This window comes from Amblyomma americanum, chromosome 1 (assembly GCF_052857255.1).
Source record: "Amblyomma americanum isolate KBUSLIRL-KWMA chromosome 1, ASM5285725v1, whole genome shotgun sequence".
Lineage (NCBI taxonomy): Eukaryota > Metazoa > Arthropoda > Arachnida > Ixodida > Ixodidae > Amblyomma > Amblyomma americanum.
Window position 1 is genome coordinate 359,325,842 of NC_135497.1, and position 21,888 is coordinate 359,347,729.

The following is a 21,888-nucleotide window of genomic DNA, read 5'->3' on the forward strand; positions in this document are numbered from 1 at the left end:
TAGGGACATAAACACTTGAGTGAAGTGGGGTCGTGCGGGGACCCAGGGGCATGCCCCGATTTCCTCTGGACAATAAAGTTTTTCTCTCTCTCTCTCTCACAACGAACAGATTCTTTTTTTGACCGCCGATCACACGCAGCAAACTCCGTCCGAAAGAAACGTCGACGCAATTTACGCACGGGAACGTCAATTTCACAGCAAGGCCATACTCATTGTCACATTTGATGATGTTCACATTACCGCCACACACTTGGCACTTCACAGATGCTAGTAGCGCGTTCACAGACTCCAAACTAACAATCGTGAAGGTTGCGTCAGTCGCGTTGTTTAGCGGTTCAGCAGTGGTAGTCGCGGCGTCTTCGGTTGCACCCAAGAAAGCTGCTTTGTGCTCCGTTGCAGGAGTCGATGCCATTTGCTGCAGTTTCCCATGCGTTTTCCTCATAATTGCTGCTAGCCTTGGAAGGTTGCAGCATCGCGGTGTCTCACCGAATGCGACCGCTGTCCAATGTTCTAATGTCCACGATCGCCGTTGTGCCTAGGCCTAACCCGGTCCCCAATTTGCAATGCGATTCAGGCATGATGCTTGCAGTTTCCGCAGAGCTCTTCTTAATGTTGTCAATCAGTGTCTTCCTCCTCTTTTTTCCGAACTTGTGCGTCGTGCAAAACTTAGGTGCTGGCAGTGCTGTAAAGCGCACTAACAACGATACACAGACAAAATGGCTCCCGCTTGAGCTTGCGGCCGGCCACGGATGCGTCAAAGAGACGACAGGAAGCGTGTCAGCCAATCGGATGACACGTTACAGTCACGTGCGCAGACTAGCGAATAGCAGCGCACGTTGAGACTTTTTCTTGCGCCTTTTTTTTCTTTCCCGCAACCAATAAGCGTAAAAGCGCAGCAATGGCACGAAATTGAACACGAAAAGCTGCTCTTCCGAATGAGACCAAGATGGTGGCGATCACTGCCAGAGAATGACAGCTGCATGTCGCGAAAAGAGCGCGGTTTTCGCGTCAAAATCTGTCCCTAGTGTGCGCAAATCTGGGTTTTTTTAATCTTATTACAGTCGAAATATTCACACTGGAGTTCTGAAAATTCACAGACTACTAGAAAAACAGCTGCGATTTCAAAAATTCTATTCCTGAAAAATCGATTTTTTTGCGAATTTTTCGCCCCCAGATGCAGTCTCCCCCCTTAAACCGTAGCTATGCTTTAAGAGTAGTCATGTCAAATCATCGAATCAGCACCCACTGAACATAATGCATTTTGTATCTGCATAAACCGTACCAGCTCGTCATGTACGCATCAGTCAATATCCTATAAACGTGTGTAAGGGCCGCCCCCATGCATGGGCCACACCGTTTTCCTTTGGAAATATTAAACAAAAATATATCTGTGTAAGGGCCGCACCCAAATTTTCCATGACCCACATGGGAATAGCCTTCGAAATGAACACACCGTGGCCTCTGCTATCAGCTCCGGCTGCGAGCAACTGTGCGCTTGATCGCAGAGGCGACACATGCGCACAGGGACTTCCCGGTGCCGCCCACGGATGGCACCCCAGGCCACGGCTCATCATCATCACCGTCAACTTTTCCCTCCGCCGCAAGCTCCTGCTATCCATATTGGCATCAGTATCACCAGCTCCAGCCTTTCGTTACTGTCAAAGGCACGGGAGTTGTGGTAGCATGTTTGTTCACTGTAGTTGTGGCTTCCGTGTGCTGCCGAGCGTTGCAGTTTTAGTTAGCACAATGGGCAAGCACCTCAACAGCTACACAGCTGGGACTTTGCTGTCGAACATGGCAAGCGTGCGACGGGCAGGAAATTCGACGTGGTCGAGAAGTGTGTCCGATGATGGTGCAACCAAAAGAATGCATAGAGGAATGCAAGCTGCAAAAAGTGCTTTTTCCGAGGCAAGCCATGCAAGTTTCCCGAACTGGAATAAGAACTACTCTGCTAAGTAATGGAAGTGCGGAACAACGGCTACGCGTTGACAGCGGACATGCTGAGTGACTTCTTGTGGGATGAACGTGCACCAGAGCACAGCACCACCTCGAAGTCTGAAGACTCCGCGAGTAGTGACTAACGTAGAATAAATGCCGCTCATTCCCTGATTGGTGTGTTCTTACTTAAAAAATTATTTTCACATTATTTTTTTTTGGCCACGTGCTGCGTGCCAAGCCGCCCAGACGCGGCGGCGCGTAGTTCGAATTATCTGTAGCGGAACCGACTCGCTTTCGAATTAACGGGCTTTTTTATACACAGATCTATATGGAGCTTGGCCGGGCCAAGTAGTGTAGTTCGAATTATCGAGGTTCGAACTAACGAACTTTCACTGTAGTGCGCATGGCAACACATTTTGCCCCTTTGGCTTCCACCGTGCAATCTTCAGGGGCAGCACTCCTGGCCCAACATCGTTCGACGGCAGACGGAGAGTTGGTGCTGTTTCATAAAACGTTGAAGCCACCCTCAACTGGCTTTGAGGTCCTCGGGTCGAATGTTCATTTGCTGAGCAATAGTGATTGCGTTCATGCGGATAATTCCCATAGACACCACGAAGCCGTTGCTCCTAGTAGTGCGAACGTACTCGACGAGGTCCTCTTCAAGTTTTGGGAGCTTGCACTGTTTCCCACGGAAAGCCTTCCGGGTTCAACTAGTCTCGGCGAGGTTTTACATTTGCATATATCAGCAGCGAACACACTTTTCGTCGACGTCAAACTTGTGCCCGGCCTCCCATTTGCAGTGTTCCTCAGCATATTTTCCACTTGAAGTTTGAAGCCTGCAGTGTAGGACCGTCTGCGCTTCCCCATTGCTTTTTGTTTGCGTTCAAAAGCACGCAGCCTGCCACACGACGGCGCACGCAACGCAACAGATTCTGCAAGCAGTCCACACACTTCCAAACAAAGCACCGAATAACAAAGACCAGGTGGCGCTGGGCAAGGCACCGTGAAAACCGGAAACAGTGTTTCGCAACGATAATGATCACGGATGCGGTGTGGGAAAAACTAACTAGCGCCATCTTGTAGCACTTTGTGGGACTTGATGCGTTTTTGGTGCATTTTAGATTTTTTTTCCAAATTTTTGAGGCCGAAAGTGGGGGGTGTGGGCTATACACGAGTATATATGGTATATAGTACACATTGCTGTTACAAACTGTTTGTTTAGAATTTGGTCGCGAAATTTGAGCATTCCCCCCCCCCCCTTTTTTTTTTTGAAGCCTTAATTTGAGAAAAAGAACTGCGAGTAAATATAAGTGAGCGACCTTATGCCATTTTGGCTGAGCTGTGCTGCCATAAAGTACATACTTTTCTTCTGGCCAACTACAGGTTAACGAGGTATTAGTGCGCAGCTACAAACATGCATGAATACAATCACACACATACGGTGGCGGCTTCTCCAGACAGGGTTTTGGACTAATGGAAAGCGTTTGTATATCACAGACATCAGAATCTGCAGCAATTTCCAAGCACTACGAAGTAACCTTGTAGCATTTGGCAGAGTTATTTACATATTTAACAGTGTATAACAGTTCACACTGAAGGCACCTAATGACACAGTAAAACCTCACCAATTCAAACTTGCAAATTTCAAAACAGGGGTTGAGTTGAAGGCTTTTCATGCTGCACAATAAATGACAACAGCTATGTGCCACATCTTATCTCAAAAGATGTAGGTCATGAAACAGACATGCAAGCACATTTAAAAAAGGGGAGGTGGGGTTGGGGTGGCGAGGGCTGTTGCGAGGGGGACAGTCATGCAGGAAAGAGCAGGCACCTTTGACCCATAACGAGAGGCTCATAGGCTGGTGCATACACACCCGATCCTTGGCGACGTCCTTGATGGCGTGCACATAGTTGTCTATGCTGTCACTGGACAGCTCACGCATCTGGGGTGCCCGCACTTGGATGCCCATGGAGGGGCACACCTTTGACATCATTGCCACAAATGCTCGGGTGCGCTCCACATCACGCCTTGTGAAGACCACAACCCAATTCTCAAGATTAATCTGTAAACCAGCAAAAAAACAAACATGTGCTCAAAACACTAAAGCAAACAATGAAGGATCCAGCACAAAGACTCGTACATTGGTATGCATCCCACTCGCACCAAAATTCTAAAATGGACGTATACAACTGAAATTGCATTGAGAACAGGTACAGCATCCTCACGAACACAAACTGGTCCCATATTTTTGTGTCCCACTGTATGCAGTACTCCAATGAGTATACTTTCACACACTGCCAAAGTGTCACTTTCATGTCGGCTTTTTTTGCTCTTCATCACCACCCCAGTGTACCCTTTGGTGCTTGTATCACCAATAAAAGTCTCTCATCCATATTCTAACATCACAGAACTCGGGAATTTTGCCACCAGCTCCAAAAACAACTACACAAAATACGGTCATGCAAAACATACGCCTAGGAGTGTCCATGGTGTCTGGGTTATGGCTGAATGCACGCAGCAGTGCCATCCCTTCAGGCATTTCAAATACAGTTCAGCCTCAATATAACGAAGTAGCAATTTTCGAAAAAAAAAAAAAAAACTCATATCGCAAACTTCGCTGCATCGAGGTTTTTGTCTTGCGGTGGCGCTAATCATATCACACATTACTGAAACCTTCCCGTTCCACTTTATTTTGCTCACGTGTTTTTGAAGGTATTACAAGTGATTTTAGAAGAAACACCAAGAAAAATGAGCGGCAAGAATACTTCAGTAAAGCTTCATTACCTCGAAATTCCATATCTCGAAATGACAGTTTAGTTGAAATTTTCTGCTGATGCGAGCCGCTCCCCACGGCGCTGTGCATTTGTATTGACCTATACCTCGAAGTATTTTCTCAACGAATTGCAGATATCTCGGAATCTCGACAAATAGTTGGAGGTAAGTGCCGGTGTTGCTGCAGCGACTGCCACGAAGCGGGCACCTTCATCGAATAGGAAACCATGCGATGCGGTGCTGCGGACATGGGCGTCCGGATGGGGGGCAAGAGGGGGTTAACTGCACCCCCCTAGAAATCTGGACAATAATTTTTTTCGCTCGAGCTAAAAAGTTGATTAGCACACTCAGGTTCCTCATATCCGTAGAAGCGCCATTCAGGATTGCGAGAAAACTTTGAACTCTGCACACTATGACATAATGCTGCTGGTGATGGCACGGCAGTGACAGAATGACAGGCTGAAGATAGCGAACAATTCTGAGAGGAACGCTTGAGGTTTTCTATCTTGAACTTCGAGATCTATGAAGTATTATTGCAAGAACTTCCGCTTTCTCATAAATTGCTGGCTACATTTAGGGAAAAGTCTAGACCGACACACTTAGTAAGAAATGTGTGACACCTTCACGTGGCGTCACATTTGCTTGTAGACACTCCTTGCCGAAATGACGAAATTTCGACCACCCCGCCACCCAAACCAAGCCTACATAAATCCGCCTCTCAAAAAGCTTGTACGCTTGTAGTGCACTGAAAGCCCAGGCCAGTAGTGTCATTATGCGATCCATTTCAACGAATTAAGATAGGACCACATACCGTATTTATTCGAATCTAGGCCGATAGTTTTTTTCAAATAATCATATTTCAAACTCTAGGGTCGGCTTAGATTCGAGGATTTTAAAAAACGCGCCAGTTTTTCACTGAAACTACTAAATATGGTGCATAGCTAGCGCCATCTAGAAAAGTCAGTATCGCAGCCGCTACTAGCCGTGCCAGTAGCCAACCGTGCACAAGCGAGGTTGCCATTTTGACCCGTGTCGTATCGGCTGTATCGGTGTGCGGCGTGGTGTTACCGCGATGGCACCAAACAGCGGAAATATTACACGGACTGGTTGACTGACGAAGACCGCATGCTAACAGCAACGGGCTGCATCAAACGTGCATCGCTATCGCAGCTGGCGGGCTGGGTAGCTGCAGCGTGGGACAACATACCAGATACTTTGATCGTGCGCGCCTTTAAAAAGTGCAACATATCTAATGCGCTTGACGGTACCGAAGATAGCGCACTGTTTGAAGGTGACAGTGACAAGGAACACAGCGACGAGTCTAGCAGCGACGACGACGTTGAATGAGCTCTGCACGTTCCGATTCAATAAATGCTGTTTGCATTTTGTGAACGCTGTCCTCGCTTTTTTTGTTCGGCCTACATTCGAGGTAATATATATATATATATATTTTTGTTGTTGGCTTTGAACTTTAGGGGGTCGGCTTAGAATCGGGGTCAGCCTAGATTCGAGCAAATACGGTAATTATTTTGGTCCCAGATAACTGCAACTGTATTTTGTGCATGACTACCTATCAAAATAGGATAGTCAATTAAATAAGCTTTTTTATTAATGGAAGAGTGTAATTCGTATGAGTCTATGCTTTGCTTCATTGCCTGGTTATGAAAACGATTGTCAAGCGCTTTGGACGAATTTATACAGTGTAAACACCCAGAGAGCCACACTGCCATGAAAACGGCTGCAGTGCTTCTGCGGTATGATTTGCCGGAGAAAAGGGAAGGAAGCAATGTTTTTTTTCTCACATATGAAATGTGTTGGAGAAAAACACCAAAAATGGAGGCCCGCGCGCTTTTTCTGTACTGTAATGAAAACAGGTATAAAGGAGCGCTGCAGCTAGGCTTCGGAGAGAACGAGTAAAAGCATATGAATCGGCAAAAGAGGGGAAATGACGGCCATAAAACATAGCCGGCACTCTTCGACCATAAAACATAGCCGGCACTCTTCGAGAATGGGCACTGGCAAACAGCAGGACGCTATTAATGACCAGCGAGTCAGCGACTAAACAGGAAGCCGAGGGGACTGACAATGAGCAGATCCTGCTTTCGAAGCGGCCGCCACACTACAGCCTCAAACCCAGCGCCCGGCCAATGACACAAAGCAAAGTAAAACCAAATACATGGTGCAGTATGTTCATACACCGTGATCAAATACAAGATCACTCTTTCCTGAAAAGGCATCCGAGCCCTCTCCTATCGGGAGCCTTCTCTTTCGCTCGTGTGTGTGCTTCGGTGTTTTACGACCGGTGTTTTATACCCCTGTCACACGGGCATTTCAAAGGCCCTCGAACTGATAGCCTATCGACTCAAAGGCAATCGAGCGCTGCTACACGGGCAGTTTCAATGGCCATCGAGTCAATGGAGCAGCGCAGAACTCCATCGAGATTTCGAGGGCCTTCAAGCGATGCCCAAGGTTGCTAGCGTTGCTTCATGCGGCGCCAAGCGCACATTCGTACACGACACATTCATGGTACAAAAGCATGAACAAGCATTATTCGGCTTAAATTTAACGCAAGCAGTCTGTACAATAATTTTAAAACTGTGTCAGACTGGTTTTAAGCGCATTAATTTTGCGTTGCGGTCTTTGCGTTGCTTGCGTACTTAGCGTTGACAACATGGCGGCACCCTGCCCGCTCGCTTCACAGCGATAACAGCTTCGTCGCTAACCCCTCAAAGCAATATCGTGTTCTAAGCTGTTGTATTCGCCTTCTATTTGCCCCTTCTTACCCTCGCATCAAGTTTCAAGAGACAAATAGCTCTCGTTTTTCAGATATCAAGGCGATTTCCCAGGTCTTAAGCCTGACGAAGCAGCGCTCTGACGCAGTTAGACTGGCTACAGCAGTGTCTGCATCTGTCCGTCGGGTACGTGCAATTAAAAGTGTTTTAAGGGGAGACGCTCCTTGGAAACATTTTTTCTTTAATATTGATGCCAGATAAATGAAAATTGCACCAGTTATAGAGATTGATCTCCTCTTTACAAATCTGCTTTTATTTCCAAGATAGCTTGATGCTTTCATGTTCCAAGTACCATGCACATGTGAAAAACTGTGCTTGCTAAGAAACCTGCTGGACATGCGAGTGAGCACGAGAAAGCAGTGTCCTAATACTCCACTAAGTGCAAACAAGCAAGGAAATGGTGCACCTATGTCATGCACCATTTTACCGGAATTTAAGCTCATGCTTCCTTTTCAGAAGCCAGCGCATAAATATTTTGGGACCTTTCATACTTATAAACATTACCAATTGTATTGAAACCTAGATACTTGCATTCTACATACCTTAAAGATTATGCATGCCAAATTTGGTCTTGATCAGAGTACGACAAGTACATAAAAGGTTGCATCCAATAGCCATTTTTGGTCCAAAATAAGAAGTTGAGAAAAATGCAATTGAAAGTTGCAAATGTTGTTTACTACTGTTCTACTAAGTATATTTGCATGAAAATTGGAGACAATACAGGCCAGAGCATTCTCCTAGAGCATACAGCTTTAGAATAGGCCTGCACCATATATTGGTCCCTCAGAGCTTTTCTTAGCAGCATCTTGAAGACAAGTCTTCTTGGCTAGACAGCAGCGACGAGCCCTTGCCTCAGCTGTCTGCTTTGTGGACATTCTCGAAATTCTGTGTTTGTCACAATTCTTGCCCAGAGTGAGGAGTTCTCTTGAAGGAAGAACACCCAGTTCCTCCAGCACATTCTCAAAGGCCGTGTCCTTGATTAAACCATAAGACAACAAGTGATGTTGCCATCTCCACAACTGTGCGCGAGGCGAACCTTGTCTTGGGGCACAACAGCCAAATCTTACTACAGTTGAACCTCTATGTAACGAATTCCTGGATTTAACGAAATTTTTCAATTCCCCAACACATCCCCCATTGAAGCCCATGTATAGGCGACCTTCATGTAACGAACTCGTTGCGGCAGTTGACCTTGATGTAACGAATTCGCGGCGCTGATCATCGAGCTGTATCTTGCAATGTTTTGCCCGAAATTTGACCGAGCAGTGCGCAACTTCAATGAATATTGTTTAAGTAAGTTTTTATATTAAAAGGTAAAGTAGACTGCGAGCAGAACGCTTGCAATCGCAGCAAACAAGCAGACCTCGGTGGTGATGATGTTGAGCGCCGCTATCGCCGCTCCGTGGCAAGCGTAACAACTTTTAAGGTTTCGTGTTGTGTTGTGTTGGGTTTTATGGCACATAGGCGGCTAAGGCCATCATGCGCCAAACGCAAGGCATAGAAATTTGTCTTGTGCCGGATTTTATATGACAGAAATGAAGCGGTGGTGTAAAGGGCCTAAAATGTTATTTCTCACCATCTAGTGAAGGTAAAAGGCAGAATTTTTCGAAATGGCCAATGGTAAAAGCTTTAAAAAGGTCATGAAACCTCAGCGGCCATCCTTTGCAGAGGAAGGATGTCGAGGCCCCCAACCAATGAAATGCACACCTCAGCATCTTCTCAGATATGAGAAAGTGGCTGAGGTGTATCCCATAAAGGTGAGGCATTTACAGTTCCTTAAGACAACCAACCTCTCGTAAAAAGTTAAAAACATAAGAAATGTCAACAATTGCATTATCGCTCAAGAGCAGTGCTGGGTGAAATGGAATGCATTGATTATAAAATAGACTAAAATACTTTTTCCTTAGTTTTTCTAGCTTTGAACACGCGAATAAAATATGGTTTAGTGAGCTCGTCTCTGCATCTTTCACAAATGGGTTTGTCTTCTTTTGTAAGTAAGTAGTTGTGTGTCAGGTGTGTGTGTCCTATGCGAAGACGACATAAGATTACTTCAGTGAAACGTTCCTGGTGTCTGCATGACTTCCATTCCCCCAAGAGTGGCTTTATGAAGTGTAGTTTGTTGTTGAGTTCATTATCCCACTCTTTCTGCCATTTGTTCTTTAATGTGTTATGTATCAACTTCATGCAGTCTTTAAAAGGTATGTCCACATTTTTTATTTCACCATTTTGAGCTCGTACGGCTGCTGCGTCTGCTCTCTCGTTACCCTCTATGCCGACATGGCTCGGGACCCAGCAGAATCTTATCGTATGTCCTTGTGTTGTGAAATTTTCTATTTTGTGTATGATGCTGCCCACTAAGGGTTCAATTGCATTTCTTGACTGCAGCACTGTGAGTAGGCTCAGGGAATCTGTGTATATTATACTGTTTTTGATGTTCGCATGTATTATTTTGTCCACAGCCATACAGACTGCATAGCATTCCGCAGTAAAAATTGATACATAATTTGGTAATCTTACTATTTTTTCCCGTTTCCCCTGTACTACGGCACTTCCAACATGCATCGCTGTTTTGGAGCCATCTGTGTAAAACTCCATGTAGCTTGAATATTTCTCTTTCAAAGCCAAGTATTCTTGTAGTAGGTGTTTATGTGGTGTTTGCTTTTTACAAAACTGTGTAAGCGTGAAGTCACATGCAGTGTGAGGGCAGTGCCATGGTGGCAATAGATCGTGTCTCGGGGCAATTTTAACATGCAGTATGAGGGCAGTGCCATGGTGGCAATGGATCGTGTCTCGGAGCAATTTTAGGCAGAGCATCTAGTATTCCCAGTTCATGACATGCGTCTTCAAAGCGTAATAGCAAAGGTCTGATTGATTGTGGTTTATTATTGAACAGTCTTCTAGATGTGCACTTGGTAACTATGGGGTAACAAAGGTGTTTTGGTACGGATCTTATTTTAAGTACATACGCACAGGTAAGCATTGCTCTTCTGTTTGCAAGAGATTGTTCATTTGTTTCTATGTATAGACTCTTTATTGGAGATGTTCTGTATGCACCAGTTGATAAACGGAGACCCAGGTTTTGTATAGGATCCAGTTTTTTGAGGTATGATGGTCTTGCAGACCCATACACAATGCATCCATAGTCCAAAGTGGACCGTACTACGGAGCGGTAGATCTGTAAAAGACACAACCTGTCTGACCCCGAATGTTTCCGTGAGAGTGTCTTCAGTATATTTAGCGATCGGGAAGCTTTCTTTTTGAGCGTGTTTATGTGAGGTAGGAATGTGAGCTTTCTATCGAAAGTTATGCCCAGGAATTTATGCTCGTTTTACTTGTAGAACAGTTTCATTTATGTGCAGGGTGGGATCAATCTGCACGCCCCTTTTCCGTGAGAAAAGGACGGCAACTGTTTTTTGTGGAGAGAACTTAAATCCATTTTGGTCTGCCCAAGTCGCTAGTTTGTTCAGTGTAAGCTGTATCTGTCTTTGAAAACGTGCAGCCTAGACGTACGCGAAAGGAACGGTCAGAAAAAGTCTTTTAGGCAGTTCAGCATTCTGCCCCGGATACCTAGATCTGCGAGGTCACGAAGAATCCCAAACCTTCAGGTGGTATCATAAGCTTTTTCCAAGTAAAAAAAAATTGCCAGACAATGCTGTTTGTGTATGAATGCTTCACGGACTGTGTTTTCAAGACTGACAAGATGGTCGATTGTACAGCATGCATTTCTAAATCCACACTGGTGTATATCAAGAAGTTTTCGCAATTCTAGGGTGAACATTAACCTAATATTTAACACACTTTCAAAACATTTAGCAAGACAACTCGTAAGTGCTATTGGCCTGTAACTTCCAGCCGAGGTTGGCGGTTTTCCTGATTTCAGGAATGGCACAACCACGGCGTTTTTCCACGCCTCTGGGATTTTTCCAGACTGCCATATTTTATTGAAAAATTTCAGAAGAGCTTCTATAGCATCTTCAGAGAGGTGTGCAAGCATTTCATAATGAATTTCATCTGGGCCTGGTGCTGTCTGTTTGCCGGCCGAAAGTACTGTACGGATTTCTTCTAGTGTAATTAATTTATTGTAATGTTCATTTGCACTGCCACTGGTCGACAGTCGTTGTTTTTCAGTTGTGTTCTTGTATTTTAATAATGATTGTGTGCAGTGTGAGGAGCTCGAAACTGTGGTGAAGTGTTCCCCTAGTTTGTCTGCCTGTTTGCTAATGCTTGTTTGTCTATCCGGAGATATTAGGAAAGGAATTGTGAAGGGAGAAAAGCTGCCATTAAGTTTGCGGACTTGTTCCCACATTTGTTTTGATGTAACTGAACTATTTATTGAGGATACGTAGTTTTGCCACGAAGTTTTTTCAGCACTGCGACGGATATGCCGTGCTTTTTCTCTCGCCTTTTTAAAATTTATAAGGTTGTCGTGTGTGGTGTATCTTCGGAAAGTCCCCAGGCTTTGTTTTGATTCTTTTTTGCTTCTCTGCAATCTTGGTTATACCAAACTACTCCTGACGACTGCGGAATAGCTAGACGTGCAGCCGAAATTATACATGTTGTAAAAATTTCATTTATTTCGTCACTGCTAAGATCATCTGAAAATGTTTTCTCCAGACAGGCCTTTTCTTGAAATAGTGGCCAGTGCGCTAAGTGTAGTTTCCAACGGCGTGGTTTAGTTGGAATTATTGGTGGTGGTGATGAAAAGTTAATTATCACTGGAAAGTGATCACTTCCGTACGGGTTATCAAGAATGCCCCACTTAAAATCGGTAAAAATGGATGGAGAGCTAAAAGACAAGTCTATGCAACTCATTTTAACTGAGGATAAAGAGTAATACGTGGGTTTGCCTGTATTGAGCAAGCAGACGTTGTTGCACAGAATAAAATCTTCTAAAACCCAACCTCTAGTGTCTGTCTGTTCACTTCCCCAAAATGGGGAGTGCGCATTAAAATCTCCGACTACCAGATATGACTCCGGTAACCGATTAAAAAGTGCTTCTAGGTCATGGAGTGTTACTGTGAGGTGTGGTTGAAGGTACACTGTGCATATGGTAATTGTTTTAAAGCTAATGACAGTGACTGCAACGGCTTCATAATTCGTCTGGAGCTTGATTTCATGCGTTGCAACACCGCTCTGAACTACAACAGCAACGCCTCCAGAGAAACTATTCGCATGATCACGGTCATGGCGAAAGACTTTATACTTTTTAAAAATATTTTTGTGTAAAGGTCCCAAATTGGTCTCCTGAAGGCACAGTGCCACAGGAGACAGAGAATGTAAGAGATCTGTTGCATCACCATAGTTTTTTTTAAATTCCACGGCAGTTCCAGTGGATAAGAAATGCCATAAATTTTTAAGGGGATGTATTCTGAACCTCAGGTCCCTCCTTTTTGATGGCCTGTTATCATGATTTTTTCTTTTTTTCGGTCAAGGGAGCCCCGCCGTCGTTGCGGCCGAGGCGAGCCCCGAGTTGTATCCATCGCCTCAGTGGAGGCGCTGGAGTTCCGCGGGGAACCCGAGGGCAGGGGGGTGGTGGACTTCTCCCGAACGGGGGAAGCCTTGCGGGCTGCCGACTTTGTGGCCGGCGGGCCCGTTTGCGGGGGTGGCATAGCAGCTTTCGCTGCATCTGCCGGGGGCGCGGATGGCCCTGCCTCAGCCTCACTTAGGGTGAGCTGGGCAGTTGCCGAAGGCCGCTGTGATGCGCCGCGCCCGCGCACAACATCGGCGAATTTTGTGTGAGGAGTGACGGAGAAAGCGCCATGTGACATAGCATAACGCCTTCTAGCCTCTTTAAATGTGATATTATCTTTTGTCTTTATTGTAATTATTTCCTTTTCTTTCTTCCAGGCAGGACAAGACCTTGAATAAGCAGCACGGTCGCCTTCGTGGTTTGCACAGCATGGCGCGGCATCGCAGTCGTCTGATTGGTGGTCATTTGAGGCACATTTAGCACAGGTGTTGCGGCCGCGGCAGCTTTGTGAGGCGTGACCGAACTTCTGGCATTTGAAACAGCGTCTAGGATTGGGTATATATGGGCGAACGGAGATTTTGCATAGCCTACCTCGATTGACTCGGGCAGGATGCAAGAGGCAAAAGTCAGGACCAGGTGTTTTGTTGGAATTTCTTTGTTGTCTTTGCGGACTGTAATTCTATGGACGTTGGTTACATTTTGCGGGGAAAGTCCTTCAAGCATCTCTTCCTCTGTTAGGTGCAGAAAGTCATTGTCTGAGATGACACCACGTACTGTGTTCAATGATCTGTGTGGTGTGACAGAGACAGGAATATCGCCAAAAGTTTCAATGTTTGCAAGTTTTGATATTTGAGTAATGTCGAGCAGTTCGAGCAGGAGGTCACCACTAGCCAACTTTGTGACTTTGTACTGAGGGCCCAAAGAATCTGTAAGAACTCTTGAAACAAGGAACAGGGATATTTGTCTGGCTGGCTTTTCTGTTTCTTTACTGTGGACGATGTGGTACTTAGGGAAAGTTGTCTTGAGGAAGCCATAAAAAATTTTGTTCTTCGGCCATGGTGCCAGCCACCCACCATGGAGCCCAACAAGGGGACGGGACAGGAACTTGAAAGCAAGTCCTGCCCACGCCAGCTGTACACCTCAACTATAACCAAATATGACACAACTCAGGGTAGTTGGTCACACAAGGTTAACCCTTGCTGCCAGGAAAAAAAGAAAAACCAGGAAGTGAATAGGAGATAGGAGAGTTGTGAGAAAGAGATAGGAAAGTGAAAGATGGAGGGGAGGACAGGAAAAGGCGACTGCCGATTTCCCCCAGTCGGGTCAGGCCGGAGGTGCCGTCTACAGGAAGCTGGGGCCAAAGTGGTGTGTTGCCTCCGCCGAGGGGCCTTAAAGGTCCAAACGCTCGGCATCGGCTCAACCACCAGGATCCCCTTGTCCCCGGACACGGCAATGCCACGCACGGCGAAACGCGGGTGCTCGGGTCCGTGGTGATGCACGGTTCACCATCATCCCCATGCGGGGATGTCCCTGCGGATGCTCGGGAACCCGCGGTGTCGCCACTCACCGACGCCTGCAAGCTGCAGACGCCCCCCTGCGGGGCTTTTAAGGTTTCATTTTGTAGCTTGACACTAGGTGGCACTACCATGACAAATTCTTCGTGGTGTTGCGGCGCGTTTACGGTAAGCCTTCGTCAGCGTGTTGACGTGCGTGTGCTGGTGTGTGTTTACGGTGTCGGTTCTTTACGATCAGTTCCGCTGTGAGGAAACGCAAAGTTTTGTCGCTTCAAGATAAGCTCTCGATTTTGAATGCGGTAACGGCCGGCGAAAAAAGAAGGATGTCGCTGCCCGCTTCAATATACCAGCCAGCTCCCTGTCAACCATTCTTGCTGCAGAACAATGCATCCGCAGTGCGATGGAATCGGGCACAAGTGCCCAGAAGAAAAGACTGAAGACGTCGACGTATGCTAATGTGGACAACGCCGTGTTTGCATGGTCTTTGGACAGACGAGCACAAAACGTGCTCGCAAGTGGCGCGATTTTGCAGCAGAAAGCCATAGATTTTGCTTGCATCCTGGGCCACGACGACTTCAATGCGAGTAACGACTGGCTACAAGGATTTAAAAGCTGGCACGGTGTCGTCGGAAAAGTGGTGTCTGGTGAGTCTGCCTCCGCAGACAGCGATGCTGCTGCCTTGTGGGTGGCCAAGAAGCTTCCTGGCATTTTCAGCCGCTATGAAGCTGCCGACATTTATAATGCTGATGAGATGGCCCTGTTTTATGAAATGTTACCGAGCCACACGTTGTCACTAAAAGGAGAAGACTGCCGCGTTGGAAAGCAAAGTAAACTCCGCGTGACAGCTTTGCTTTGCGCCAACACTGATGGCAACGACAAGCGAATCCCATTGGTTATTGGCCGCAATGCCCGGCCCAGATGTTTCAAAGGAACAAGGTGGATGCCAGTAAAATATGTGGCAAACTCCAAACCTTGGATGTCGCGGGCAATTTTTTCCGACTGGCTGAAGGAGCTCAACCAAGATGTCAAGCGACAAGGTCGCAGCATTTGTTTGCTGCTTGACAACTGCTCTGCGCATCATGTGGAAGGCCTACAGCTTTCGAACGTCGAGCTGCAGTATTTGCCACCTAACTGCACTTCTCTGGTACAGCCCTTAGACAAAGGGGTTATTAACAGCTTTAAACGCTGTTACCGCCGTCGATTGATACAAAAGATGCTCCTGGACATCCGCCTTGAACGGCCGACGAAAGTGGATATCTACCAAGCAATTGAAATGCTTGCTGCGTCCTGGCAAGAGGTCGGATCACAAGTGATCTCCAATTGCTTCGCCAAAGCTCAGGTAAATAAGGCCATTCAAGCTACAGTCACTCCGTCTCCGTCGCACGCCGCTTCACTTTCCTGTGAGTTCCCTTGAATTTATGCTTCGTCCGAAACTTGATACATTTCTTCTCAGCATCCATACTAACGAGAAGTAGAAATATTTGCAATAGCTTGAGGAGCACGTAGCGAGAGGTGCATGTCGCAGAAGAGCAGATGCCGCAATGACGCTTCGCTAGCTAGGAGCCAATGGCCTGGCCACGATCAGACCACGTTATGTGGAAGCGCTCGGTTTTGGCAGTGGAAAATGCTGTTTTTATTATTATTTTTTGGCAGTTTGCGCAGTGGCAAAGCCCGCCTCCGGGAGAAAAAGCATAGGCCTAGCTCCTCACGCAAGCCCAGCGCAGTACGATTCCGCGATTTGACGCCTCACACGCTTAAAAATGGGTCCAATCTGCACCTTTTCTAGCCACCACGAGTACTTTAACAGGGGTTTTCGATAATTTCCAGATCAATTATGGCTCCGATTTTTGCATACATGAAAGAGGAATGCTCAAGTTTACTAAAGCAGTCAAAAACACAAGTGATTTTTTTTACTTAATATTGCCGTTTTTCGACCCACGTCTCCCCTTAAATGACAACAAATGTGTGTGTGTATTTCAGCATTTAGTATACATTTATCAAATATTTTTGTTAATTTTGCAAAATCCAAAGTAGCGATTCTGGTGCCACACAAGCTTGGCGTAAGACACAAGAATCATTTCAATGGCCATTGAGATTTGCCGTGTAGCAGCTACACAACTCCTTCGAGTTTGATGGCGATTGAGAATTTCGAAGGCCCTCGACTCGATGGCCATTGAAACTGACCGTGTAAAAGGGGTATTAGTGGCCAGTTGTGAACGGAGCTGAGAACAACCATGACAGCAGACGAGAAAGCGACGAGCGACGAGCAGTGTGTGTGCGGTTGCTCGACTGTGCAGATGCGCGAGCAAGATCGAGCGAGGTGTATGAAGCTGCGAGCGTGCATTTATCCTGTAAATAAGTTTTCGTTGTACAGTCGAAACCCGCGATAGCGAAATCTCGAGAATACGAAATTCTCGCCGCAACGAAATATTTCCGAGATCCCGGCAAATGCCCATAGGGGCCAATGTATTTCGTATCTCTCGGCAACGAAACATTTTTGTACCGCAATCCCACGATAACGAAATTTGCTGCAGCGTCGGTCCGCATACTGTCTCCCATATTATGAATAACAGCGTCAAAAAAGCACTCAAATTGAGCAAACTGCAATAGCGCGCTTGCGTGGCTACAGCGAGAGCATTGGCGCCTGGCAACCTTGCAGCCGGAACAACTTTAAAAACTTTAGCCACCTTGAGCCGGTGCTAGCCACCATACCGGAGCAGCGCGTGTCCTCTGTGATCGGTTCCGCGTGGTTGTTTATCTCGGAGGCTATGTTCAGGGAGGGCAGCCTCGCAGCGACACCATCAGGGGGCGACACTAGATCATCAGCGCTGCACTTTTAGGCCTGCGAGCGGTGCACATGTGTTCGTTGTGTGTGGTGGCGGTGTGTATGAGCAGCAGTCCGCACGTTTGCGTTTGAGATGTCTCCGCCAGCCAAAAAACGTGTGCGAAACTGACGACACCGAGGACCAAGGTCCACAACATGGAGAGACGGTAAACCCGAACCCGAGGAATGTGTTGGACGCCTTTGACACGATCCGGTCGTTCTTAGGCGCACACGACGACGACGTGGCAATGGATCACTTCTTGCAGTGTGAGAATAGAACCATGAAGTTGCTGCAAGGCAAGGCTCGGCAAACTAAGCTGACTGACTTTTGGAAATAAATTTTCTTTTTGCGGGCTGTTTTCTATCTTTTCTGTCTCATTTTCGCGGCAACGAAATTCTCGCGAAAGCGAATTTTTTTGCTGTCCCCGGCGATTTCGTTATTGCGGGTTTCGACTGTATATATAGCCATTTTTTGTTGTCAACGTATGCTTTTAACTGTTTTTCCAATCAATGTGTATATATTTTCTAACACTACCAACCACAAGGAACTTCCTAGCCAGCTTTGTCTCGCGCGGTCCCGAATGATGGACATCCGATGCTTCTTCAAGCGTCAGCGGTTGTCTGACGAAGCGTTATCCAACTGCGCCCCTGAAGATTCTGGTGTGGCATGTGGCAACGGTGTGGCATGTGGCAACGGTGTAGCATTTGGCGGTGGCTCGGTGCACTGCTGCACGCGCAGCTGCGCTACTGTATGCTTAGAAAGCAGACAAGCGCTTGAGCAGCTTGAGCATCAGAAAGGAGTGTAGCAGTTTAAAACAGAACGCTATAAACCATCCTCTAACTGAAATGCCTTGAAGAAAGTAGGACCCTCAGAGCCGCAAGCGATTTGCAGAGCTCAGAATCGTGAGCGAAAATACCTTACCCCTCACCACAGCTAAGGTTTAAACATTCGCATTACACACTTGCAATCGTCCAAGTTCTTAAAACCTCGTGTAAAAAATGGATCCAAACTCGAGCGGGAGCTACTGCGACGGTGTGACAGCCTGCGCAAGATATCAGACACATTTAGCATAGCGCGTACCACTACTGCTTACCGCCAACCATCGCCCGTCACTGCTAGTGCGCTGGTTGGCCACGGCGAGCAAGGAGGGCGCACTGTTGACGGGAACGTGGCGCCATCTGGCGCCACCGCCCGGTGATCCTCCACAAGCTGACGATGCGCACTGCCTACTAAATGTGAAACGAACGCATCCTTCCTTGGGACCAACGCTTATAGAGTGCAATGGCTCGATCGGATCGATTCCGCAAAGCCGCTCTCAGATACATAAAGAGTAGCCATAAGTGTCTAGTGCTAGGCCGTAGGATGTTTACAGAGAGGTGCAGTCATTTGATGCAAAAAGTAGCCAGTGCCTCTGGTGGCGTGTTTTTGTTTTACTTGATTTAAAGTGCTTTTATCTAGGGCAAACAAGTTGCTTTTGTTAATGTAATATAAAACACAAAAACTACAAAACGTATCTCTAGTTATTAATGCTATTTGCAGTATATTTACTCTTTGTCCAATTATCAAGCTTGCACTAAGTGATGTCGTATACGCTGCTAAAAACCGCCAGTGTATGGTGACACCATCAGCGCCACGAATTTGTTTTTGCGAGCTAATTAAAATATTAAAAACAACAGTATACGCGGTACAACCTATGTTAATAGCATCACTATAACTCATTCTATGCAACCAACAGGCAAAACAATGCACTGAAAATGTGTTTCGGGGCCCCTTTCAGGGCCAGTGTTAAGCATGTTTGCTTTATCGTGCTGAGATTGGCTGGCGCCGCCAGCCGTCACAAGATCGTTGGGTCGCACCATGATAAAGCAAACACCTTTCGAAGTGAACGCTGCTCGACCCCGGCGACAAGAACGCATCTGACCATGTGCTTTTCGCGACCCACCATGGGTGGGTGGGGCGGCGGGAGGGAATATGATATGAAATTCCGACTCTCCCCAAATAATCTGTTGAAACTTTTTTCTCCTGCGTAATTTGATTTTGAGAAAAATGCATTTTACAGTTAAATTACATGTTTGCTTACGAAAGAAGCCTTACTTTCTAATCAAACTTTTACACAAATGAGGAAAATTGTCCATAAAAAAGCCACTATCACTAGAAACTTCCTGCACCATAAGTTGCTCATACCCATTTCCAATGGGAACGGGCCGCTACAACAGCTTTTACGTTGACGGGGAAGCTTCCGCGCGAGCTCCCGCTGTCATAAGCTAGGGCCGCACTCTTGCTGGCATCCTCGCCGGCCGTAACTCGCTGCGATGTATATGCTCACCTGCCATTAAGAGAAGCACAGGAGACCACGTTAAGAACAGAGGGGCATGCACCACTGTCTACTCACGAGTGCCACTTTCCACATGGCTTCCATGCCACATGGTTCCTTTCCTGCACAAGCAATCCCCCAAGGCTTGATGTGCACAGTACTGCACTGTGCACAGCACTGTGAGCACACGGAAAATTTTTTTTTTGTAGCTATTTCCTCATGTTCTCACAACCTTCGGCCCTTGCAAGTTCACTGTAACCCAGTTTTGTGTATGTGGGTATCAGACTCAGTGCCATAGCCCTAATGTACAACGTACCAGCCATACTGCCTTAAAACTGCATCAAGTGAGAGTGTTATAAATTCAGTCTGTTAAAAGTGAGCTCAGACATATTCAGAGCATAACACATTGCTCCTGGAACAGTGCAACCAGAAAGACCTTAACTCTTTCGCTACCGCACCATAGGCGACTGGGAATATATGACCGACCTTTTGAAAAAGCCGCCAAAAATTCATTTTGGCGCTTGAGGACACGCTGCACCATCTAGGTTGTTTCTATTGAACCAAGTTCATAATTGCAGCTTTTGTTTTCAGTTTAGAATATGAGGGGGTGCCGTGAAAAAATGAAACTGAACGGCCGCAGCAGCGTCCGCACCGCCGCCGCTCCTCGAAATCGAAATCGGACACCGAGCGCTTCGGCTGGTGTCTGTTCCGGTTTTTGCGACGAAAGCAGCAGTGATAAGTCAGACAACAATGTACAAACGTCAGATTTCGGTTCCGACAGCGAGACCGTCTCAGGGGAGTGGAACGTAAGTGTGTATTCGCACGTAAGTTTTGTTTTCGTTCGCTCTGTGTTTTCTGCAGTGCATGCGGTTTGTAACTGCCGAGAGTGGTTTATTTTTGTGCTTCAGGGCCTTCACAATATACGGCCAAGACAGTTTGCCAAATGCTTAAGGTAGCGTCGCGTTTTTTCAACTGAGGCGACGGCCAGCTATCCATGTCGGTGCATCGCTGCAGAGCGGCGTTATTCGCTCGACCTCTCGGCTTCTTAATGTTCTTCACAGCGGAGGTGATGAAGACTCTGTACGAAAAACTAATATGTATGCTTGGATGAAGTTTTTAGACAGGCAAACATAAGCTCGGCGAGACGGCTCATGGGAAAAGGTGAATCCGTTGCACAAGTTCATTGGAATCATCATACACATGGGAATTGTTGACCTGCCGCGACCATATCTTTATTGAAATATAGGAATCATCTATTCTGGCTTTCAGCCATCAAATAACATTTGCTGAACTCAGTTTTTTGCTTTGCTTGTTTTTCTGCACGTAGCGGACACGGAGGATTCAGTGGCGGCTGCATCCATTGGCAAGACTTGAAAGTGTCCTGGCCTTTGAACCACATCAATAAAAGTTCATCGATCCTGATGTTCCAGAGCTTGCCCAAAACGCCAAATTTGGTCAGCTGCCTTTCAGAAAGCAGCTCATTCAACAAACGCCCCCAATCCTCCCATAGAATCCATTCGTCACCAACAGAAAAAAAAAAAGATGGAAAAAAGAAGGAACTGCAAGCTCTGCTCTCAGAGAACAAAGCATGAACAAAGATCAAACGTTATGTGCAGCACCTGTCAAGTCTACCCCTGGTCCACATCTTCACATGATTGCTTTTCACAGCGATGACTGCAGACTTGACCGGCTTTGAAAAGTGCAATAATTTTTCTAGTTTGTATATTCCAGTTTTCCTATAATCAAGCTCTCGCTCAGCGCAGCCGGTAATATGTTTTTTCTGTATACTTTTTCCGTGTTTTTGCCACATGTGACTAATAAATGTTCAAGTACTTTTGCACACACGACTCTGCTGTTTGTTTCATTCAGAAGTGTAACTAATAAGCTACAATTTCATGTGTTGCAATATGTGTTGGTTTTGTTACTTCGCCCATAATTCCGCTATAGCGAAAAACACCAACTCCTCAGCAATGTAGGCTACTCACTGTTGAGATTGGAGAGTCTTGTGAGAGAAGGCGGCCCCAGTCAGCTGTGCCATTGTGGTAGTACGTCTTATTCCGCATCATGATCTTCTCCTCTGGCAGGATACGACCATCAAGCTGCCAAATAAAGGTCAAAGAACCACGTATGAAGCTGGCCCCAATACACTGCTGAAAATCATCTATAAGCAAGATGAAGCCATGTATTGGCTCCTACAGTAATCCCTCGTTATAACGAAGTCAGCGGGATGGGCGAAAAAATTCGCTTTAAGTGGTATTCGGT

At 46.4% G+C, this 21,888-nt stretch overlaps 1 protein-coding gene across 1 annotated transcript in view; it reads right to left on the minus strand.

The window, feature by feature from the left end:
* The window catches only part of LOC144115608 (piwi-like protein 1), a 132,323-nt gene that overhangs the window by 23,227 nt on the left and 87,208 nt on the right, over window positions 1-21,888 (minus strand). The window contains exons 13-14 of the mRNA XM_077650029.1: window positions 21,612-21,725; window positions 3,813-4,001 (exon numbers count right to left, since the gene is read on the minus strand). Coding sequence (XP_077506155.1) covers window positions 3,813-4,001; window positions 21,612-21,725 — 303 coding nt within the window. The remainder of the gene's footprint in view (window positions 1-3,812; window positions 4,002-21,611; window positions 21,726-21,888) is intronic.